A 20,941-nucleotide genomic window follows, 5' to 3' on the forward strand; every position below is an offset into this window, starting at 1 on the left:
GGCATTTAATGAACATAATATTTGGATAGAGTAGGATCTAATAAGAACCCAGGCTAGTGGAGTTCGCAATGTCCTCCTTCCTTCTTAACACACCGCTCCCATCACCTTATGGTAGCACGGAACACACGTCGTAACATAGCAGATGTTATCGGCAGGCATGCCTCTCTTATTTGTCGCTGTAGCTCATTGATATTAGCCTAGATCATATATGTAACAGATATGTCGGGGTTATAGGCTTTGAGGTTAACAACTTTTATCAGGTTTACTACGCTGCCATCTAGTTATTACATAAGGAGTCACGTCATAATACCTATTTGAATTGCATTAGCGACTGTGCTGCCATCTCGTGTTTGTTTACGGCGGACGGGTGGCGATCCTGGCGGTTGTTCTCTTCAAAATGCTGCCGATTTTAACATAGCGAGGAGTTATCTGTTACATATATGATCTAGGATATTAGGTACCCTGGTTTTGTAAACTTCGCGCTTGATAAATCCCCATGCGAAAAAATCGAGGGATGTCAGGTCGGGAGAGAGGGGAGTCCACAATGGCCTTATTTAATTGAACATTTTAATTGTGGATATTTTCGTAGTGGACTTTCTGTATATTGGACATTGTGCTGTGAACGAATTGACCTGGAATGGTTACCTCTCACAGACACAACAGCGGAAATGTTCGAAAAATTTAATGTTGTATTTTCGCCAATCTGGATATAGGTGAAGGAATTCACCAAAAAGTATCTCTTTTGATTTATTTCATGAACCATAACTTTTCGTTTAGGTTTCTCCTCTTCCTTGTACTGGCAATAAGACCACAGTCTATACTAAAAGCCAGGTTATGAACCGACTAAACCGGAAGCAACGTTCTGTTGGTCTCTTTCTGAGCTCTGTTGCCACATAGTGGCGCGAGATTCAAAGCGTGTTCAGCGTTTGTCACCGATATGTTTAAAATAACTACTGTATATAGTTCTCGATAACACTATCCACAATATTAGTAATTAAAATTACTGTTTTTAAGAAAGCACGAGCTAATGACGCTGGTACGAAATGCGACTCGTAATGCACGTGGTACTGCAAATGAACTGGCTACACTGTCTCCGTGATTCCGTTGCCAGATTTTCGTTAGCAGACGACATTTTCACGCGAGGTCCAATGAAAAACTCCGTTCTCGTTCTCCCCTCCATCCCACACACTCAACGTGTCATCACTGCACAGGCTACCCCTCTAACCCGCACTTTCCTCTCGCCCATCCAACTACTTCCTGTTTCGTCGGTTCATAACCTGGCTTTTAGTATAGTATATGCAGTCACGAAGCTCAATACCGTAAAATGGGGTGAATAGGATCAGTAGGGGGGAATAGGATCAAAACTTTATTCTTGGTTATAAAGTTTGTTATAAACTGCAATTGAGCGGAAAGACAGTCATTGCTTACTAGAACAATAATAGTAACCAATGACCAATGGCAAATTGTTGAATTCTTTGTAAGTTCATGCATATGTATATACTCTTTTTGCTGGTTGAGTGGAAGAGAAGGCCTTACGGTCTTAACTCTGCCAGCTAAAATAAATCATTATAATGACTGTGATCCTGCTCAAGTACAGTTTATAACAAACTTTATAACCAAGAATAAAGTTTTGATCCTATTCCCCCCCACTGATCCTATTCACCCCATTTTACGGTACGTAGTAAATATGCATCCATAGATAGTTGCTAACCACTAGGATCGCTAATATCGCCTTATTACAATGCGAAATAGTACCGGCACAGTCTATTGTTCCTAGCAACCTCACAACTCAAGCTTCGTGACTGTATATACTAGACTGTGATAAGACTAAGCACATAGAGCACATGTAGTTCCTCTGATGAAGTAGAATCGCCATTCATTTTAGTAATAATTTCAATCGCAGTTCAGTCACTATTCATAAAAGAAACTACTTCCGCAATAATGAACTCGACACGCAACCTAGTTACTGCAGATGTTGCAACCAGCTTTCTGACGTATTCTACGCAAACGCCTTCACGTGAAACCAGCGAATAGAGATTATAAAGAATGGACACTGAGCGAATTTTCCTGTGTTTTGTTTCTCTGTGCGCCAGCGTATAGTTCCACTTTCAAGCGCTAGAGGTTAGTGTAATCGAGCATACGCTACGATAATAATTGAGAATAGAGTTGAGACACAGGATCCAAACATCGCCTGCCTTATTGCATAATTCAGTAACGCTTTGCTTCAAATAAATTCAAGTTAACAGCTTTTCCTTATTCTCAGTGACAAACCAGTTGTAATAATAATATTTTATATTCCAGATATCATAAATTATATTATAAAATAATATAATACATTATAAAATTAAGTATCGAATTCGTTTAATATTTGTATATAATATAATATAGATATATGGTTTTACTTCTCGTAAGAGTTTTGTTTTTCCATTTTCAGCGCTATCAAATCATTACATATTTTAATTGTAGTTGGGGTCAACGTCTCAACTCTCATTATAAAGGAACTCTAAAGTCTAGACATTACAGTTAATGACGGATTTATTATTTTATGGATCCAATTTATTTTGAATACATAATGTACCTAGATGTATTAATTATATCTGTTATATTTCCGCTGTGTCGACTGCTAGCTGGTGTGATGTCAGCGCCAACTCTAGGGAGAAAGCAGAATCTCACGCTTTAGCTGGCTTGAAGGTCATTGAAATCAGTCTGGCTACATCAAAGGTACCGACGCGAAGTGTCCATTCTTTATAATCCCTATTCGCTGGTGAAACCATGTAAGTTGCAGCTGATGCAGACGCTATGTCCTCAGGATCACAATCTTCGTTTCCAGTGCTGTGTAGATCTCCAAGAGCAGCTAGATGAAGACTGATTTGCTGAGAAAATGATTTTTAGTGACGAGGTCACATTTCGAATAGCTATCTGGCAAGGTGAACTGTCACAGCGTACGCATTTGGGGCACGAAAAATCCTCGTGTAACGGTGGAAAACGTCCGTGATGCCCCTAAAGTGATAGCCTATGTTTTCTGCGCTTGGCAAAATGTTTCTCGCACAAGCTGGATTTTCTCAACCAACATTCTCGGTGAACTGTTCATTTAGCAGAACACAGGCAATCAGCCTCTTGGAACTTGCTTTGTCTGCAAGTGCTTCTGCTTGATATTTCGTACGAAATCTCGGTTATGCGTCACAACTGACTCACATTTAGCGGCTTCTAAGTAACAGAAAGCTTTCTTTTCATCAGTGAACGCCATGTTTTCGTTATGACTGCCCCCTAGCGACTAAATATACAAGTATTCTATGGTGCCAATTACAAATGTAAATTTGAAAGTTTTTCTATCTATCTCTATAAGCGTTTTTGCTATTGACTTCCGAAACCCCAGAGAAACTTACGAATTACCCCATATAAGGATACATATCGTTGAAAGTCGAAGTGTTTTCTTTACAAAAGTGGTTCAAAAAGTAGTTGCAGTTCAATTCGTTAAGAAAGAAGCAATATTGAAGATCTCTGCAAGGATATAGTTGATGGATGTCCTATCAGATTGTCACTTTCTTCATTTACAGCTGCCATGTTGCCATCACTGCAGTCGAATAACATATTTAACATATTAGCACAGTTTAGTATATACAATTACGAAGCTTGAGTTGTTGAGGCTACTAGGAACAATAGACTGTGCCGGTACTATTTTGCATTGTCTGTGATGAGGCGATAGTAGCGATCCTAGTGGTTAGCAACTATCTATGGATGCTACGTATTGAGCTTCGTGACTGTATATACTAGACTGTGATATTACCGTCTTATGTGTTTACATTTTGTCCTTAATTTACAGGCACAGAAGTTAACTTGGAAGGACCCGTGCAGTGAAGCCGGATGAGTGAAAATATGGGTTGTGGGTCGTCAAAACGGACGGCAGTGGTGCCTGTAGGAGATTCTGTTGGTGACGATGAGACAGGCAATGGCATTGCACGGCGCTCTTCGGAGGTGCCTGCCCTTGAAGGAGAAGATCCTCCAGCGGAACAACTCAAAGAAGAGAATTTAAATTCTTCCAAACAAAACAGCGGGAACAAAGAGTCAATTCGTTAGTTATATGACATTCATATTATTATTATTATTATTATTATTATTATTATTATTATTATTATTATTATTATTAATTACTTGAAAGCAGTGGCGGCTGCTGCTTCAAAATTTTGTTCGTTTACTTTCTTACTACAAAATATTAGGCCTACCATGCTACATTTGTAAAAGTTTGCAAAAACTCATCTATTTATTTCCACAATGTTTTCCCAGAAGAGTATATTCGTAGTATCATTAGAGCGTTTCCGTTCATAAATGAAAGCAATATTGGCACTGAACTTTCAGTTATTTATGGCACTGACGAGTTCAGAAATATTTCAGGCTGTGTGTCTCTAATGAAATTTTTCAGAGATAACAATTTATGTTCAACTTTCGGCGAGTGTACAAAATTACTAGAAATTTTACTAACAATCCCTATGACGACTTCAGAGGCTGAAAGATGTTTTTCTACTCTCCTCCGAACAAAAACAAGGAAACAGGACAAAGATTTTCTTATTTCACAGCCACATAAGCACTGAAACTTCTAGTACGCGTCAGAATTGAATTTTCTGTTAAACGACCTGGTTTTGGTTTCACGCACTGCGAAATTTCAAGGTTCGGAGTCGACCTACCAAGACGCTTAATCTCACACTTCTCTTTTAAGCTGCGCAATGAAAATGGATGTTCTATTAAAGGTTGAATTGTATTCATCTTAACTAGGGTCTATTTAATATAGTAGAATAACACAAACAACACAATTTATTAAAACAGCTTCTTACGCGCCACCACATGCTCTCAACCAACTCGACTCAAGTAACTGCAGTGAAACGGAAGGCAAAAACACCAATAAAATACAAGCTCACCCTCTACCCTTAAAAAAAAAAAAAATCGCGGCGAACTGCAGTCGCAGGGCGGGCATATTCTGTCTCCGACTCATTCATTGTCACTCATCAGTAGCTCAGTAGCTCTGTGAGCTACTGCCATCTGCTTCCATTTTCAAAGCTCGTTTACCTATCTGTTCGTTTACCAACAACTTAAAATCAACACTGGACAACACCTCTCTCATCACCTCGCCCCGAAGAGATACCCAAGATCAAGCCAGTCTCCATAAGAAATACGGTCGTTTACTTTGGCAAGTAAACGATGAGGCTCCTACAAACGATTATAGTTGGATGAGAAACCTACTACAGCTGCCATACCAATCGTGTACTTAGACCACAATAATTTAACTTGTATTTTAAACCAAAATATCCGTAAATGTTTTTAGATGTAGCGCAAACTTGCTACAACCTTAAGGAGCCGTGCCTGCTTGAAAGATAATCACTCTATTATAATTTTCCCCCACTATTGCCATTCCATCTGTTCCACAACCACCATCACCACAATTAAATTGTTTCCTCTGGAAGGAGAATTGACCTGTACACGATTTGCGTGGGCATTCTCTCTTAGTTTTTTATTTCGGTATTTATTTTTATAGAATTGTTTAGGTTGTCTGTGTCCTTTCTGATTACCGTACATTATCTGCATTGTAGCCCATTTCCCATTTTAATTGTTGTTATACAACTTCTTCTGTCAGGCTGCAAAAGTCCTAATTCTTCTAACAATGTATTTTATAATACAGGGTTAGTTAAAAGTCCCGCACCACCTAAATAAATTTTGAAGCATGTGGTTCATTGACATGAAACTTGGTATATGGGGATAACCATATACTAAGAACTCGATAATGGTATTACCGAGTTTTTTCTACTTCCGGTTTAACCGGAAGTAACTCCAACTCTCTTATTTTAAATGGAACACCCAGTATATATATATATTTAATAAAGCTCATTAAAAGCTTTTCAAAAATTACCCACACTTGATACTTCTGTACAAATTCAGTGTTGCTAAATAAAAATGGAAGTGGTGCAAGATATTCCTAAAGCCTGGTTAAATCATTGCTTAAATGATTTCTATGATCGAGTGACACATTGTAAAGCAGCTGAGGGCTACCAATTTGAACACATAATTTAGAAGGTGAGCTAGCTTTGTTTTGTTTTTGTTAAGGAAGGAGTATTTTATTATTTTAATATTCGATACACTTTTCTGTTTTCTTGACTTAGCAACACTGAATTTGTACAGAAGTATCGAGTGTGGGTACTTTTTGAAAAGCTCTTAATGAGCACTATTCAAAAATAAAAATATAGGCTATATTGGGTGTTCCATTTAAAATAAGAGAGTTGGAGTTACTTCTGGTTAAACCGGAAGTAGAAAAAACTCGGTAATACCATTATTTAGTTCTTAGCATATGGTTATCCTCACATACCAAGTTTCATATCACTGAACCGTATACTTCAAAAGTTATTTAGGTGGTGCTTTTATTATTTTAATATTCGATACACTTTTCTGTTCCCTTGGCTTAGTAACACTGAATTTGTACAGAAGTATCAAGTGTGGGTAATTTTTGAAAAGCTCTTAATGAATACTATTCAAAAATAAAATAATATATTAAAATAAGAGATTTGGAGTTACTTCCGGTTACACCGGAAGTAGAAAAACTCGGTAATATCACAGTTCTTAGTATATGGTTATCCTCACATACCAAGTTTCATGTCACTGAACCATATGCTTCAAAAGTTATTTAGGTGGTGCGGGACTTTTAACTAACCCTGTATATCTTCTGAAACGCAGTATGTAGATTAGATATAATCACATTTCTATTATTGTATTTATAATTTCTTATCCAGCTTTCATATAAAAGAACGGAAACCATAATTACATTACACAATTTTGAAATAATTGTTAGAGCTAAATGAAATTATTTTGATTGTATCATATAGGTACTGTAGTTGTTGGAATTTCTAAATGTTTAGAACTATATTTTGATAATCATTTGCATTTAAAATGTAAGCAAGATATTTAAAATTTCTGAGCTTTCCTTGCACAGGCTGTAGGGTCTTTGCATTCCTGATATTCAAGGGCTATTCTGACCTGTTCCAAAAGCATGTTTCGTAAAATAAAGAAAAGAAACAAAACTTTGCTCTTAATGTGTTTTGCTAGTAAAGATTGTGTTTTAGTTTATTTACAGAAATTTTTAAATTATAAGGACTTGATAATGAAGCACCTATAAATTATATTCTGTTTCAGTTACAGTACCATAACTTGATCATCTGCAAACAGTAAATGGTAATTTTTGTTTTGTTTCTTTACACTGATAAGTGCCGGGTAGCTCAGTTGGTAGAGCAGCTGGCTACGGACTGGAAGGTCCGGGGTTCGATCCCAGGTGGTGACAGGATTTTTTCTCGTTGCCAAACTTTCAGAACGGCCCCAAGATTCACTCAGCCTCCTATAAAATTGAGTACCGGGTCTTTCCCGGGGGTAAAAGGCGGCCAGAGCGTGGTGCCGACCACACCACCTCATTCTAGTGCCGAGGTCATGGAAAGCATGGGGCTCTACCTCCATGCCCCCCAAGTGCCTTCATGGCATGTTACGGGGATACCTTTACCTTTTTTACCTTTTACACTGATAAGTGACATCCATTATAAACACTGAACATTACAATGTCCAATTCCTTTGCTGAATGTTACTCTATAATTATGTGAAGTCAGTCCAGAGAATAATACAGCATCTAGCCATTTAATATTTAAAAAATATATAGTCTATCAAAGACAATGACGCCCTATTCCCTTTCAAAGTACTCCCCTTGGGACCCCACACACAATTCTCAGGTCATTTCAGCTTTTCAAAACAGCTTGCAAAGTCGCTTTACGGCATTATCTTCTACTTCCTTATTATATTATTCTTAACCCAATGGACTCGTATTTAAATTATTTAATTTCCCTGTGCTTGGATTTAAATGTCAAGTTTGAGGTTGAATGTGCAGCGTGCTTCTAGGTGTTTCTCTTCACTTCGTCATAATGTCCATGTTTCTGCACCCATACAAATGCCACATTCCACACAAAGCACGTCACTAGTTTCTTCCTTAGTTCTTTTTCCTGAGATCCGCAGAAAATGCTCCTTTTTCTGTTAAAAGCTTCCTTTGCCATTGCTATCCTCCTTTTAATTTCCTAACAGCAGCTCGTGTTACTTTTTAAAGTACACCCCGAGTATTTGGAGCTGTCCACTTGCTCTACGATACAATGGCATAACTTTCAGTCGAACCATTCTGCAATATCAGACTACTAGATGAATTATCTACGACGTATGCGACCCTACAGAATACCAAAAGCTGTGTTCCACTGTTAGCTACACGGGAAGAGAATACTGGGTTCTCCAAGGAAATTACAGTGTGAAAATTCCTCTTTGAGACCGTAACAGGCCATGTGGCCTACTACTTGTTCTAGAAGATGATGACGATATTTTCATTGTACATCAAATTTTCTTATGTCATTACAGCTCAGCCATTGGCTTTTGAAGTTCCTATAACAGAAGAAAGTATCATTCGTAAACATCCTCCTCGTCGTTTTCAGAGGTTGGAAGACCAAGTTACATTATCACATGAGCTCTTAGATGAAAAACAAGAAGAAGCCAAACAAAGAAGATTTCAGGTAATCTTTCTCGTTTGTAGTAGTACTGTATGAATAAAATAAATATACAGTGTCAGCTGAACAGCTAGTATCAGAGCACAGTTCAATTTTATTAGGCATGTGATCAGAATAAATAAGTATTGTACTTTGAGTTATTAATTAGAAATACAGTAGAACCCCGATTATCCGTCACCCTATTAATCGATTGATGGATTATCCGACTGACTTTCTCTCTCGCTCCTTTTTTTTATGTAGAAAAAATACGAAGTACTGTATGCACATTATATTAGTACGAATTTTTTCTGCAGAGTATTTTCTTTACAAAACCTTTAACCTTATACAGTATGGTCTACTCTTAAAGGGGTCGTACTGTCTAACTTCTGGGCAAAATGTTTTCTACAGGTGTCAAAAGAAAACGTGTTGTGCTACGAAAAAAGTACAAGTAATTGAATGGTTTGGAAAAAGAGAAACCGTGGTTCATACTCGCATCAGAATACGAAATAGGAATTACAACTGTGCACGATTTAATGAAAAAAAAAAAATATATATATATATATATATAAAGTGTATAAAGTATGTAAATCTACAACATGAGACCTGTAAGCCTACTATTCCTATCTTTTCACACACAGCCATCATAAGGAGTTTTGTCGTTGAAAATCAAATTAGTGGACGTCTGATCTGTTATCTAGAATGTTACAACAGAAGACCACGGAGGAAATTACAAAACTGTATTAATCTATGCACTTAACTTATGAAAACCTTATATGGCACGGATTATCCAGTTTTTCGATTAACCGTTCACTCCAGCCCCTTCATTACCACGGATAATAGAGGTTCTACTGTACATTTAATTGAAAGGAAAACATTAACAACATTCTTTCTGTAGGTAAATTTGTTAATACTGGTAAATGCTCTTAGTTTAATCCTATTTGATGCATTATGTGTTTGTGGTTATATGAGGTTTGTTTGACAATTATTTGCAAAATGAAAATTCGTTACAGTTAGAGGTGTGCACTGAATACAGCACTTACGTATATTCGTTTACAAACACATCTCCAAATATTTTTGTGACACCTAATTAGTAATTTTCTTTTTTATACTTCATTATAGATTTTATCACAGCGTGTACAATCAGCCAAGAGAACACGGAAGCCCTTTTTAGACAGTGAAGAAAATAATCAGGTCAGTGACAAATGCTAATTTCAAATATTTTGGATTGTCTTTAATTACAGAATTACCGACTCTGAGGCGAGAAAGATACCAATAAATAGGTTTAAGTCCTGCATACATAGATGGTTGCTGAACAGACCTTTCTATTCAGTGAATGAATTCATGGAGTGTGATGTAAATATTGTATTTTAGAAATGTAACCCTTTCTTTATATTTTAAATTTTCTCTTTGTATTTTAATTACTCCTTTGTCCTTACATAAATGTGTTAACATACATCATATACTGTTTATTTATCAGTGTTTGTTTATTTGCTATTTATGTTTATTTGCTTATAATTATTTGTTTATTTGTCTATATTTATTTGTGCTAAGTTTATTTGTTTGTGCATGTGTGAGTGTATGTGTGCGTGTGTATATTATCAAACCTGACAATGTCATATCCAGGCCTTGTACACTGGTTTCTGACAAATAAATATTATTATTATTATTATTATTATTATTATTATTATTATTATTAATATTATATAAATTGAATTCGTAGTTTCTTTGTATCTGAATGAATTAAATTATTATATGGATTGAAATCGACATACCGGTACCATACTTAATGGATGTATGAGAAATATACTTTACATGCTGTTACCAGCTCTATGTACCGGTATTCATATCTTGGAAACTATTTATTTTGTGCTTCAAAAGAGATTTGAATTTATAAGAAACTCTGCTTTCTCCCTTACAAGAATAGCTAACAATTTAAGGTACAAGTCTCATAGAATCTGTGTAAGTTCAAGTAGTGTGTCTCATAGATGTCTTGTATGCTTAACAAATTACCACAATTAATATAAAGGAGTAAGACAACAAAGTATTTAAAATAAAGTTAAAAATATTATTTTAAAATATAGACTATATTTTTTTAGTTTTCAGTATTAAAAATATGCTCTACATTTCTTTTTTCATAATGGCAGAAAAGATGTTGTGTCTTCAGCCTTGTGGGTGGTAGTAGCATTTCTGTATCCCAAGCATGCTGAAATTTACAAATTACTCCCATAAAGCAAGAATATTTATGAAGTCGCTAAGTTCTATGCATAATTGGATACCAAGCATATGTCATACTAGGTACCTTTTATAAAATAGTTAGGCAGCAATTTATCTCGTTAGCTTAAAAGTAAGATCGGAATGAAAGTAATAAGGTGGTCGTCGTCATCATCATCATCATCATCATCATCATCATCATCATCATCATCATAATTTTTTTTATGACTTTAGCAATCTACAACCGTTCAAATCAACGTTTCTTTAAGCCATTTCGTTTACTAATTGGTTTTTCTCAGTTCTTAAAGTTTTATAGTAGGTACCGGTAACTTTCGAGTGTTCATTTGTTTCACCTGGACTATTGAATTATTTCCAAGTTCTTTTACTGTCAGACTACTATTTCATTTCTTGAAGAACCAATATCTGGTTTTACGTATCAATGAGTGTTCCCCTTAATATTTTTTTGGAATTTCAGCAAGATGGATGTAACTGTGTAAAAATAGATTCGGTATCCTATCCGTATGTGACTGTTGTAATTGTTTAGATTTTCTTCCGGAAAATAGCTACCGGTACTTAAAAAGCTGTTGTTTAAAATTGTTCAACTTAATTGCATGCTTACAAAAACAAACTAGTCCTTATCGTATCATATGGTACTTAGCTAAATTTTCCATGCATTCTTTAATACACTGGAATGAATCAATTTTTTTTTAGCAAGTGATGTCAACCAGAAATCAAGTTTTCTTATAAATCCGTCTATTTTATCTCTGGCTGTTACATTAACATCTTGGTCTTGCAAACTACTATTCAGTGTTTAAATGTTGGAAAAATATATAAGCAAGGGAGGCCAGCCTAAGAATCCAAACATAATTGGAAAATACAATAGATATACAATACAAATACAATAGATAAATAAAAATAAAAAAAAAAAAAAAAAAAGAAAAAAAAAAATTTACATATTCCAATTTCTCTTCTTGCACATACTGATACATTAGAAGTTCGGTGGTATCTTCTGGGTTTGCGTAAAATTACCATTGTTTTTTATTTTACAGGGATTTGTATTTTTTCAATGGGATTTAGTAGCGGTATGGTAGAGGGGGTCGCCCCTTCGAATAGTTTGGAAACCACTTTTTTAAAACATCTCAACATAATTCCAATTGTTTATTCTTTCATTCATTGTCTATAATTTTGCTTCCAAGTAATAGGCGTACCATAATTTAACTTCATAAAGACCACCTTCTAACACCATTTTTACCTACTTGATCTTCATTATCAGTGTATGATAAAATGCATGTTAGGTACTTAAATTTATTGATTTGTTGCATAATATATTTTTCGTTGATTCTGGTTCACGTTAACACCTTGTTTAAAAACTTAAAATTGCTTAACAACACGTTAAAAGTGTTAAACTTTTTAAAAAAGGTTATGTACCGTAAACTGGGGTTACTTTCAACACAGAGGAAACTTTTAACATTTTTTCAGAAAATCATATTTAGGTTTATACATGCTGCACTTGTTATAGATGGAGGTAAATTTGGTATGAGAATGATTTTATGATAATTTACCTCCATCTATAACAAGTGCAGCATGTAGAAACCTAAATATGATTTTCTGAAAAAATGTTCAAAGTAATCCCAGTTTACGATACCTTAGACAGACGGCCCGTTTCGACGCTGGTGCTGCGTCATCTTCAGTGTCCTACGAACTACTGTTGTTTCTGTTGATCTTGCATTCTGCCATTTGCATTCGTCAGTTGTAGGAGTGGGGTGTGTTGCTCCTATGGTGGGGGGTGGTAGTTTGTGTGCTGTGTATCATGATATCAGATAATGTGTGGGTATTGAACTGTAATTGTGTATTAAGTATATGATGTAGGTGTGTTATTGTATGTTTATATGTCTCGTATTGTTCTAAGATGTTTAACTGTGGACTTTTTGGTGTGATGTGTAGAATTTCCATATCTGTTTCTATATTATTGTAGACATGATTATTGTTGATAATATGTTCTGCGTAATTTGATGTGATGTAGGGTTTGGTACATAACCTTTTTTAAAAATTTTAACACTTTTAATGTGTCGTTAAACAATTTTATATATTCCATTTTGATTCTTGCGTACACTACTTTTAACACTTGAATATAAGTAATTGATTAACTAGCGGACTTACTCGTGTTCAACAATCAAATGCACCCACATAACAGGCAGAGAAGTTTGAGATGACGCCGTGATCTAGTAGGCTCTGAGGATGGTGTGATAAGCACCGAAACAGCTGTAAGCCGCACAAACTTACATAATTAACACGAGTTAGTCCGCTAGTTAATCAATTACTTAATTTTATATATTTTTCATTTTTCTATATACACTTTTAACACTTACATACTGTATCACTGATCATGATAAAGAAGTTGGAAATTTAATCAATGACTTATATATCACTGATTAAATTTCCAACTTCTTTACTGTGTTAATATTTAGGATTTACCTGGCGACTAGTATCGAAGTCTTGTTCCTTATTGTCCAAAGCCTAATGGCACTATATTTTATTATTGCTGTTTTAGAACTTAAGAATGCATTTACCACAGAGTTTACTTTTACATGTTACCAGTAATAGAGTATGAATTGTTACATTTCTTAATTTGGGGTTTTCTTTTTCATTACAGAATGAATCTGTGATCGAAACCATGAATCGTGAGAACTCAACTCTGGAACTGTGATATTTAGAAGTGTTTCCTATAATGACTATGATGAGAATAATGAAAGACTTCATACAATTTTGTGGATTCCATCTGGAAGCTTTTGTGTTGATAATATGCTAATTAGTTTCTTGGCTTAAGAACTTACATAGTGACCCACTTAACGTTGTGACCTCTTACATGTTCGGTATGGGTCAGTATATTCATTGTTTTTTTTATAGACATTGAAACATTTGAAGTGGTGCGCAAAGCGACACTCTATGGCCTTGTCACCATGAAGTACCGGTACTACATCTCGCACCATCCTTAGCATATCCCCTAGTCCCCCCACTGAATTGCAAAATGAGAAGTGTTATCAAATGGTAGCAGCCATAACAGAACATTGCACCCCCCACTGACCTTGGTACCAAGCTGCACACTGACCCTAGCATCGCATCTGCAAATTGATCTTCTGTTTTCCTAGTCTAGGTCCTAGCATCCAGTCTGTTGAAAGCTTGGTGACAGTCGTGTTGAACTATTTCATCACCATGAATAAATTAGTACAGTTTAAAATTGCAATATACAGGGTGTTTCAAAAATGCGGGGCATAATTTCAGGTATGTATTTCCCACATATAGACAATCAAAATAGTTTGTTACAACATGTGTCCGGAAATGCTTTATTTCCGAGTTATGGCCTTCACAACATTGAAATTCACCAGAACGTTTTTCTTTCCGCAGGTCGTTGCCGTCAAAGGAGACATTAAGAGGGCACTCTGACAGTTCATTCCGAGGCGAAGGTTACATTCAGTGTTGTGTAGGCGTTAGACTGTGCGACATGTATTCAAATCAAGAGCTGGCAGAGATACACTTCATGTACGGTAAGGCGGACAGCAATGCTGCGCTGGCTCGTCGTTTGTACCAGGAGAGGTACCCACAGCGACAATGTCCAGATCGGAAGACATTTGTACGTCTCCATTACCACCTGTGAGAGTATGGAAAATTTAACTCTCCTGGTTTGAGAAGGAGACGACCAAGATCTACAACTCCAAAAGTACAGGAGGAGATTCTGGAGGCTGTGAACATGACTCCATCTATCAGCACACGAAGGGTAGCGTTGCAAGTCAATGTTCCTCATACGACTGTCTGGAGACTGTTGAAAGAGTATCAATTGTATCCTTATCATTTGCAACGTGTACAGGCCCTGTCACCAGCAGATTACCCTGCACGAGTTAGGTTCTGTCAGTGTTCGCAGGTCAATGAGACATCAATGTGAGGTCTGTATTCAAGCAGGAGGTGGATATTTTGAACATCTTCTGTAATGACAACGACTTGCGAAAAGAAAAACGTTCTGGTGAATTTCAATGTTGTGAAGGCCATAACTCGGAAATGAAGCATTTCCGGACACATGTTGTAATGAACTATTTTGATTGTCTACATGTGGGAAATATATACCTGAAATTATGCCCCGTATTTTTTAAACACCCTGTATATTGAATAATAAGATTATAAGTTCTATCTATGAACATTACATCAGATCCTAAAATGTCTGTTTTATTTTTATATAGCTACCTTAATTTCAACTTCAATCATTCTTCAGCTGATATAAGTTGAGGATAGCAATTTTCCAGTTCTTATCGACTTGATCTTTAATTTTGTCTAGGATATAATCGAAGTAATAATTATCATTTTCATATAACAAAAAAAAAAAACAAACTACATCACTATACAGTCCACACCTGTGGAGTAACGGTTAGCTCGTCTAGCCGCGAAACCAGGTGGCCCAGGTTCGATTCCTGGTCGGGGCAAGTTACCTGGTTGAGGTTTTTTCTGGGGTTTTAACTCAGCCCAATATGAGCAAATGCTGGGTAACTTTCGGTGTTGGACCCCGGACTCATTTCACTGGCATTATCACCTTCATCTCATTCAGACGTTAATTAACCTAAGATATTGATAAAACGTCGTAAAATAACCTACTAAAATCGCTATACAAATGACGAAATTTTCTATACTGCTATTGTTTTTGATCCAGTGAGTTAATTTCTATTCTTCTCTTTTTACGAGCAAAATACACATACCAGTACTTAAACTGGAATTAAGTCATAAAAATATATTTCTCACAATATGATGATGTTCACATTCTGCCGACCAAAACTCAACTGGGACATCACATGAAGGGTTGGGTCGGTATTTCATTATGACGACATTGGTGCTAGGGATCAGTGGTAGGAGCTGTGCTAAGGGTGGTGCGAGATGCGGTGCTTCATTGTGGACAAGACCTAAGAATTCTTAAATAACCCAGAAAGTGCCGATATTGTTTAAATAAGAAGAAACATTTGTTTATGTAACACAAGCTTTTCAAGACGACAATGTTCGACACTTTTTTTAACATTACCGGTACTATTGTTGTTGTTATTATTATTATTATTATTATTATTATTATTATTATTATTATTATTATTATTATTATTAACATCATCATCATTACTTACTTACAAATGGCTTTTAAGGAACCCATAGATTCATTGCCGCCCTCACATAAGCGCACCATCAGTCTGGGTTCAAATCCTGATTGGGACAAGTTATCTGGGCCTGATTGGGCTTTTTATTGACCAGAAGGACTCTTTCTTTAAACCGAAAGTGCAGTTCTGCAAGTATCAATCCGTCATATTCCTCAATTTTATATATTCTTCGTGTAATAACAATTCAAATTAGGCGGTAGAGTTTGACTGCATTATTTTTCATACAGTCAGGAAGCAGTGTGTTCGGTTTTACAATTTTTCATACCTTCAGGATATAGATGATTTTTCTCCATGTTCAGTTTTACAGCATTTTACAATACTAATGTTAACACAAAATGAACTTAGAATTGAGATTTTTCATCATTCTTGCATCAAAATGAAGCTGATTAACGTAGCTAAGTGCCAAACTATAAACAGCGTCCTATTGCTTAAGAAAGTCAATTTAAAACTCAAAGATCTTAAATTTTTATTTTTATGTTTGAAATTAAAAGAAAAAAATTGAAATTACATTTTTCCTTAATGAGATAAGATAGGGAAAAACTGTCTTCACAGCTTATTCTGTGTTCTTTTAGGAGTAAGACAGTGAAAGAAATTTTATTCTAACATAAAACTGTGAGCCAAGGATTAAAACAAATTTCAGTTTTCACTTTAAAAAAATGCCCCCGTCCTCTCAAAAATATTTGAGGGGTTTATTTTGTGTGAAAATCCTCAATTATGTGTCAAGTAAGCGGGAAAAAAAGAGTTTTTTAAAATTGGGATAAAAACTGCAAATTTTTCTCCCAAAGGTAGATAAGTACTGTACCTTAATACCAAAGAAAAACTGGTACTTGTGCAGCAGAATCTGTGAAAAAGAAAGCTTCAGAAACTTGAATATAGTATTATACTCATAATGTTGTAATTGTACCGATGATATCTCTGGACAACACCATTAACATCTCTAGAATTGTTTGACTCAGGAAAATGAGACAGACGTTAATAAATTGTTTCTTAAATTTTATGCTTAATTTGCAAAATTTATTTTTATATTTTAAAAAATATTTCTTCAATGTGTAGAAACTCAGAGAATATAATTTTGCATCTTACTTCAAGTGACTGTCTGCACAACATTATCTTAAAATACTGACCCAAATATAAAACTTGAAAGGTTACAACGTTAAGTGAAGCACATACTGTATATAAAATCACAATTAATTTATAATTGCGGTGTGTTGTTTGAAATAACGCGTCTTATTACGACACAACGGCAAGAGAAGAGAGGAGAGACATTGGAACTTTCCCAGTGAATTTCACCTAAGACAAGATGGCTACTCTGAATGATTACTGTGATGAACTCATGGATGTAAGTCAATGTTATCATCATTCAATCGTGTTGATGATGATAATAATAATAATAATAATAATAATAATAATAATAATAATAATAATAATAATAATAATAAATATGCAGCTTCAATGTTGCATCTAAATTCTAAATCACAGTCTGAAGGCATGGATGTTCGTCCGTTGTCATTGTCTTGCATTATCTTAGATAGAGGCTCGACATCGTACATTTTAAGTGTATTATTTAACGATGCTGTATCAACTACGCGGTTATTTAGTGCTGATGGAATTAGCGATAACAAAATAATATTTGGCGAAAAAAAATTCGAAGATTCGTCATGCAATTACTAGACATTCACTTTACGGTTGGGAAGAAACCTCGGAAAAGTTCCATTTGCAGGACTCGAACTTAATCCCGAGCTTAGCCTCGAAGCACGAGTCCCGCTCGTTACACCTACACCACTCCAGTGATCAGCTCCGTACTGACTACCCATCATGAGAGACCCAAAATACGTGTCAAGTGCAAAGGACTAAATTTTAACAAAGGCAATAAATCTACCAGATGACGATATTGATGACTAGGGTTCAGATTTCATCCCACCATTTTGTTTCAATACGAACTCTTATCTCTTCTCTTACTTTTATAACATGTTGATGTAGTGTTTAATAATGCATTTAAGTAGAAATAACTAGGGCTACATATATTTACTCTTTAAAAATGTAAAGTGCTCGATGAAGGCAATAATACAACCTATATGGTAGGTGTGAATGTTCAGTTTATGAATGTTTAAAAACAAGTTGTAAATGATATAATGTGCAGCATTTGAGCTATAATATTTTTATTTTGTAGGACATAGCATACCGATATATTCCTTAAATTAAAGATCAACACTTCCTGCCCTATCATGATTGCATTACTATTGAATACGACACAACTTTTAGGTCTGCCATGGTACTGTAATACTGTTTTAGAATGTGATGATAAGCTTCCAAATCTCTGCATGAAAACTATATGTTATTGATCTGAATCTTACACTAAATGTTAGGCTTGAACGCCTAGTATTAAATTTGTAAAACAAAAAGAGACCTCTATTTTAAGGAATTAATATGTTGTGCCTTATGGGATAGAGTATTGTATCTCTTACTTTTTCATCTTTTCCTGTTTCCAAGTCTCGCGTGATATTGCCTAGAAGACAAAGCTTACCAAAAAATTGTTTTTTTTTTTTTTTTGAGTAAATGGTAGGGACACAATTATAATGAAAAAATAACAATGGAGAAGGAAAAGAAAAAGAAATAACACAATTATAAATAATTGAAGACGACTAAACAAAAGATCATTAATTCCAGAAGAAACATAAAATTTCCTAGTACGGTATCTATTTGCTATCAGGTGACCACAGTCGTCTATTTAGCACTAGTTGCAAGATCCAACTTAAGTGAGCAGATCGCCATAGGATGGTTTCTTAGGATTTTATAGATCCCTTCACTGCAGACAGAGATACTTCAGTGACAAGAGTTTGTCCTAGACCAAGCTGCTTGCAAAAATGCGCGAATCTTTTTGCGATGGTTCCTCTAGCCCCAATCAGTAATCCAATAACTTCGATCGACATTAGATGACATTTTTCCTCATAATAAGGTATAGTGGGGTCGTATATGTCGCAGTTTTCCTGATGTACCTCAGCAGGTTGATTTTCATATGTTTCCATCCTTACCGTTGGATCAATTATGAATCCGCTTGTTGATCTTGTTGGGATAGCGATGATGTCAATGCGCCTTGTAGATCCATTTGTGGACAAACCATGGACCTCCTCCTCTACTTGGTAGTCTTTTCCTCGTAGGGCCGATGCTAGGAGGGATCGAATCTTGTGGTGACGAGAGTAAAAGGGGACTAAATCGTGTCCTTTTGAGAGATGAATTAGGACAATGATTTAAACAAACACGTGTAATATCATTGTGTCTTTTGTGAACGGATATTGAGAGAAGTAGCATTTTTATTTGAATTTTGGAATGTGTATTCTCGGAAAATGGGAGACAGAGAGATGATGTTGGGTGAGTTCGTAGAGCAAATACCAACAAATGTGTCCTTACTGATTGGTTGTGTAACATTGATGGTTTGGTTGTAATTTCATTGAAGATAGTAACAAAGTGTGTGACAGAAAGACGAAATCTTGTTTTCATTGGTGACAGAAGAAAAACTAGAGCGGCAAGGAAGAAATGCACAACCACCAATATCCCTCAATGACGCATTAGGTTACTGAACCTTTCAGCAGTTACATACACAATTGTGATTTGTTGTCTTATGACTCAGTCACTACTGTTACGTGAACACATATTGCAATGTTGCAATCTGTTCGCTTTTATTTGTATGGATATCTCAAAAACCGTTCACAAACAACCAGAATGATATTAGACTTTTATGTTTAACCCCTCTTCCTCTTTCATCTCTCAAAAGGACCCTATTTAGGTAGTTCACTTTCACTCAGTATGATATTGCATACTTTTACACCTCAGTGTGTGAAGAAGAAATTTGAATAAATTAAGAAGAAATTGTGATAGATCTTAAAAACTGACAAAGTTATTATTTTTTTAGCCACTGAAATCCTTCAGCACATAACGATGCAAGAATTTAAATGGCTGTGGGCAGAAAGTGTTAATCTATCTGTAATTTTGAGCATACAGAAACAGATCCCATGTTTTGAATCTTCATCTTGATGAGATTGCGCAATAACGAGACGAAAAGACCATCACTTTTGTTTCTAAGATATTTACGAGTATAAATCAGGGATAGCTAATTTTTTTATACTCAAATTTATAATTACTTGGAATATTAGAAAATTCTCCTTGCTACGATATAGTTATTATGAAAATTCCAAATAGAAAGAAAGGAAAAGAAATGTATGAATAGAAAGAGCGAGGGAAAGGAAGGAACAAGATAAATATGGACATAGTGCAATTGACTAGTTTCGATGCAATTTGCACCATCTTCTAAATTCTAGTAAGCACGGGAACTCACTAGAAGAAGATAATCCAAACTAGTCAATTAAGGTGAAATACCATCTTTAAATAACTTAAGTTCTTCAAGTGTTAAAAGTACATAATCAAGAGTGAAGAGAAATGATTATTTATTTTATACAATTAATTTATTAATTTAAAATATTTCGAAAGTATGCTCTTAATTTATTTTATAGAAAAATCTCAGATATATAGGCCGACCTACATAAATGAGAAATTCTTTATGCTCTTACTGTATTTTTGTTTTAATTTTTACAACTATAAAATAATATTGTACAATATTGTTTTAGATCACTTTTATAGCTCGGATTAAAAACTCTTATAATTTAGAAGTGATGTCTAAATAAAGTTTATACATATATTTTATGTATGGATTAAATTTGTTACTGTTTGTCATTCTTAAAATGTAGTTTGAAGTATCATTCAATAAAAGTAAAACCAAGAATATGACCATGAAAGAAAATATGTAAGAAGTGCATAATTATATAACAGTGCAACTGATAGATTTTTAATATTTGGTACAGTAAATATCATATTGTTAGCTTACTAAATAACACAACTTAAAAGAGTTTCAGTTATTATTATTATTATTATTATTATTATTATTATTATTATTATTATTATTATTATTATTATTATTTATTGTTGAGCAAAGGTTCATCATAT

General features: G+C 35.0%; 1 protein-coding gene across 1 annotated transcript in view; it reads left to right on the forward strand.

Annotated features, from left to right (window-relative positions):
* LOC138703625 (factor associated with metabolism and energy) overlaps positions 1-20,812 on the forward strand; it is an 87,423-nt gene extending 66,611 nt beyond the window's left edge. The window contains exons 3-6 of the mRNA XM_069831669.1: positions 3,824-4,072; positions 8,422-8,573; positions 9,666-9,737; positions 13,411-20,812. Coding sequence (XP_069687770.1) covers positions 3,865-4,072; positions 8,422-8,573; positions 9,666-9,737; positions 13,411-13,464 — 486 coding nt within the window. The 5' untranslated portion in view covers positions 3,824-3,864 and the 3' untranslated portion in view covers positions 13,465-20,812. The remainder of the gene's footprint in view (positions 1-3,823; positions 4,073-8,421; positions 8,574-9,665; positions 9,738-13,410) is intronic.
* Positions 20,813-20,941: the final 129 nt, after the last annotated feature.

This window comes from Periplaneta americana, chromosome 7 (assembly GCF_040183065.1).
Source record: "Periplaneta americana isolate PAMFEO1 chromosome 7, P.americana_PAMFEO1_priV1, whole genome shotgun sequence".
NCBI classification, from domain to species: domain Eukaryota; kingdom Metazoa; phylum Arthropoda; class Insecta; order Blattodea; family Blattidae; genus Periplaneta; species Periplaneta americana.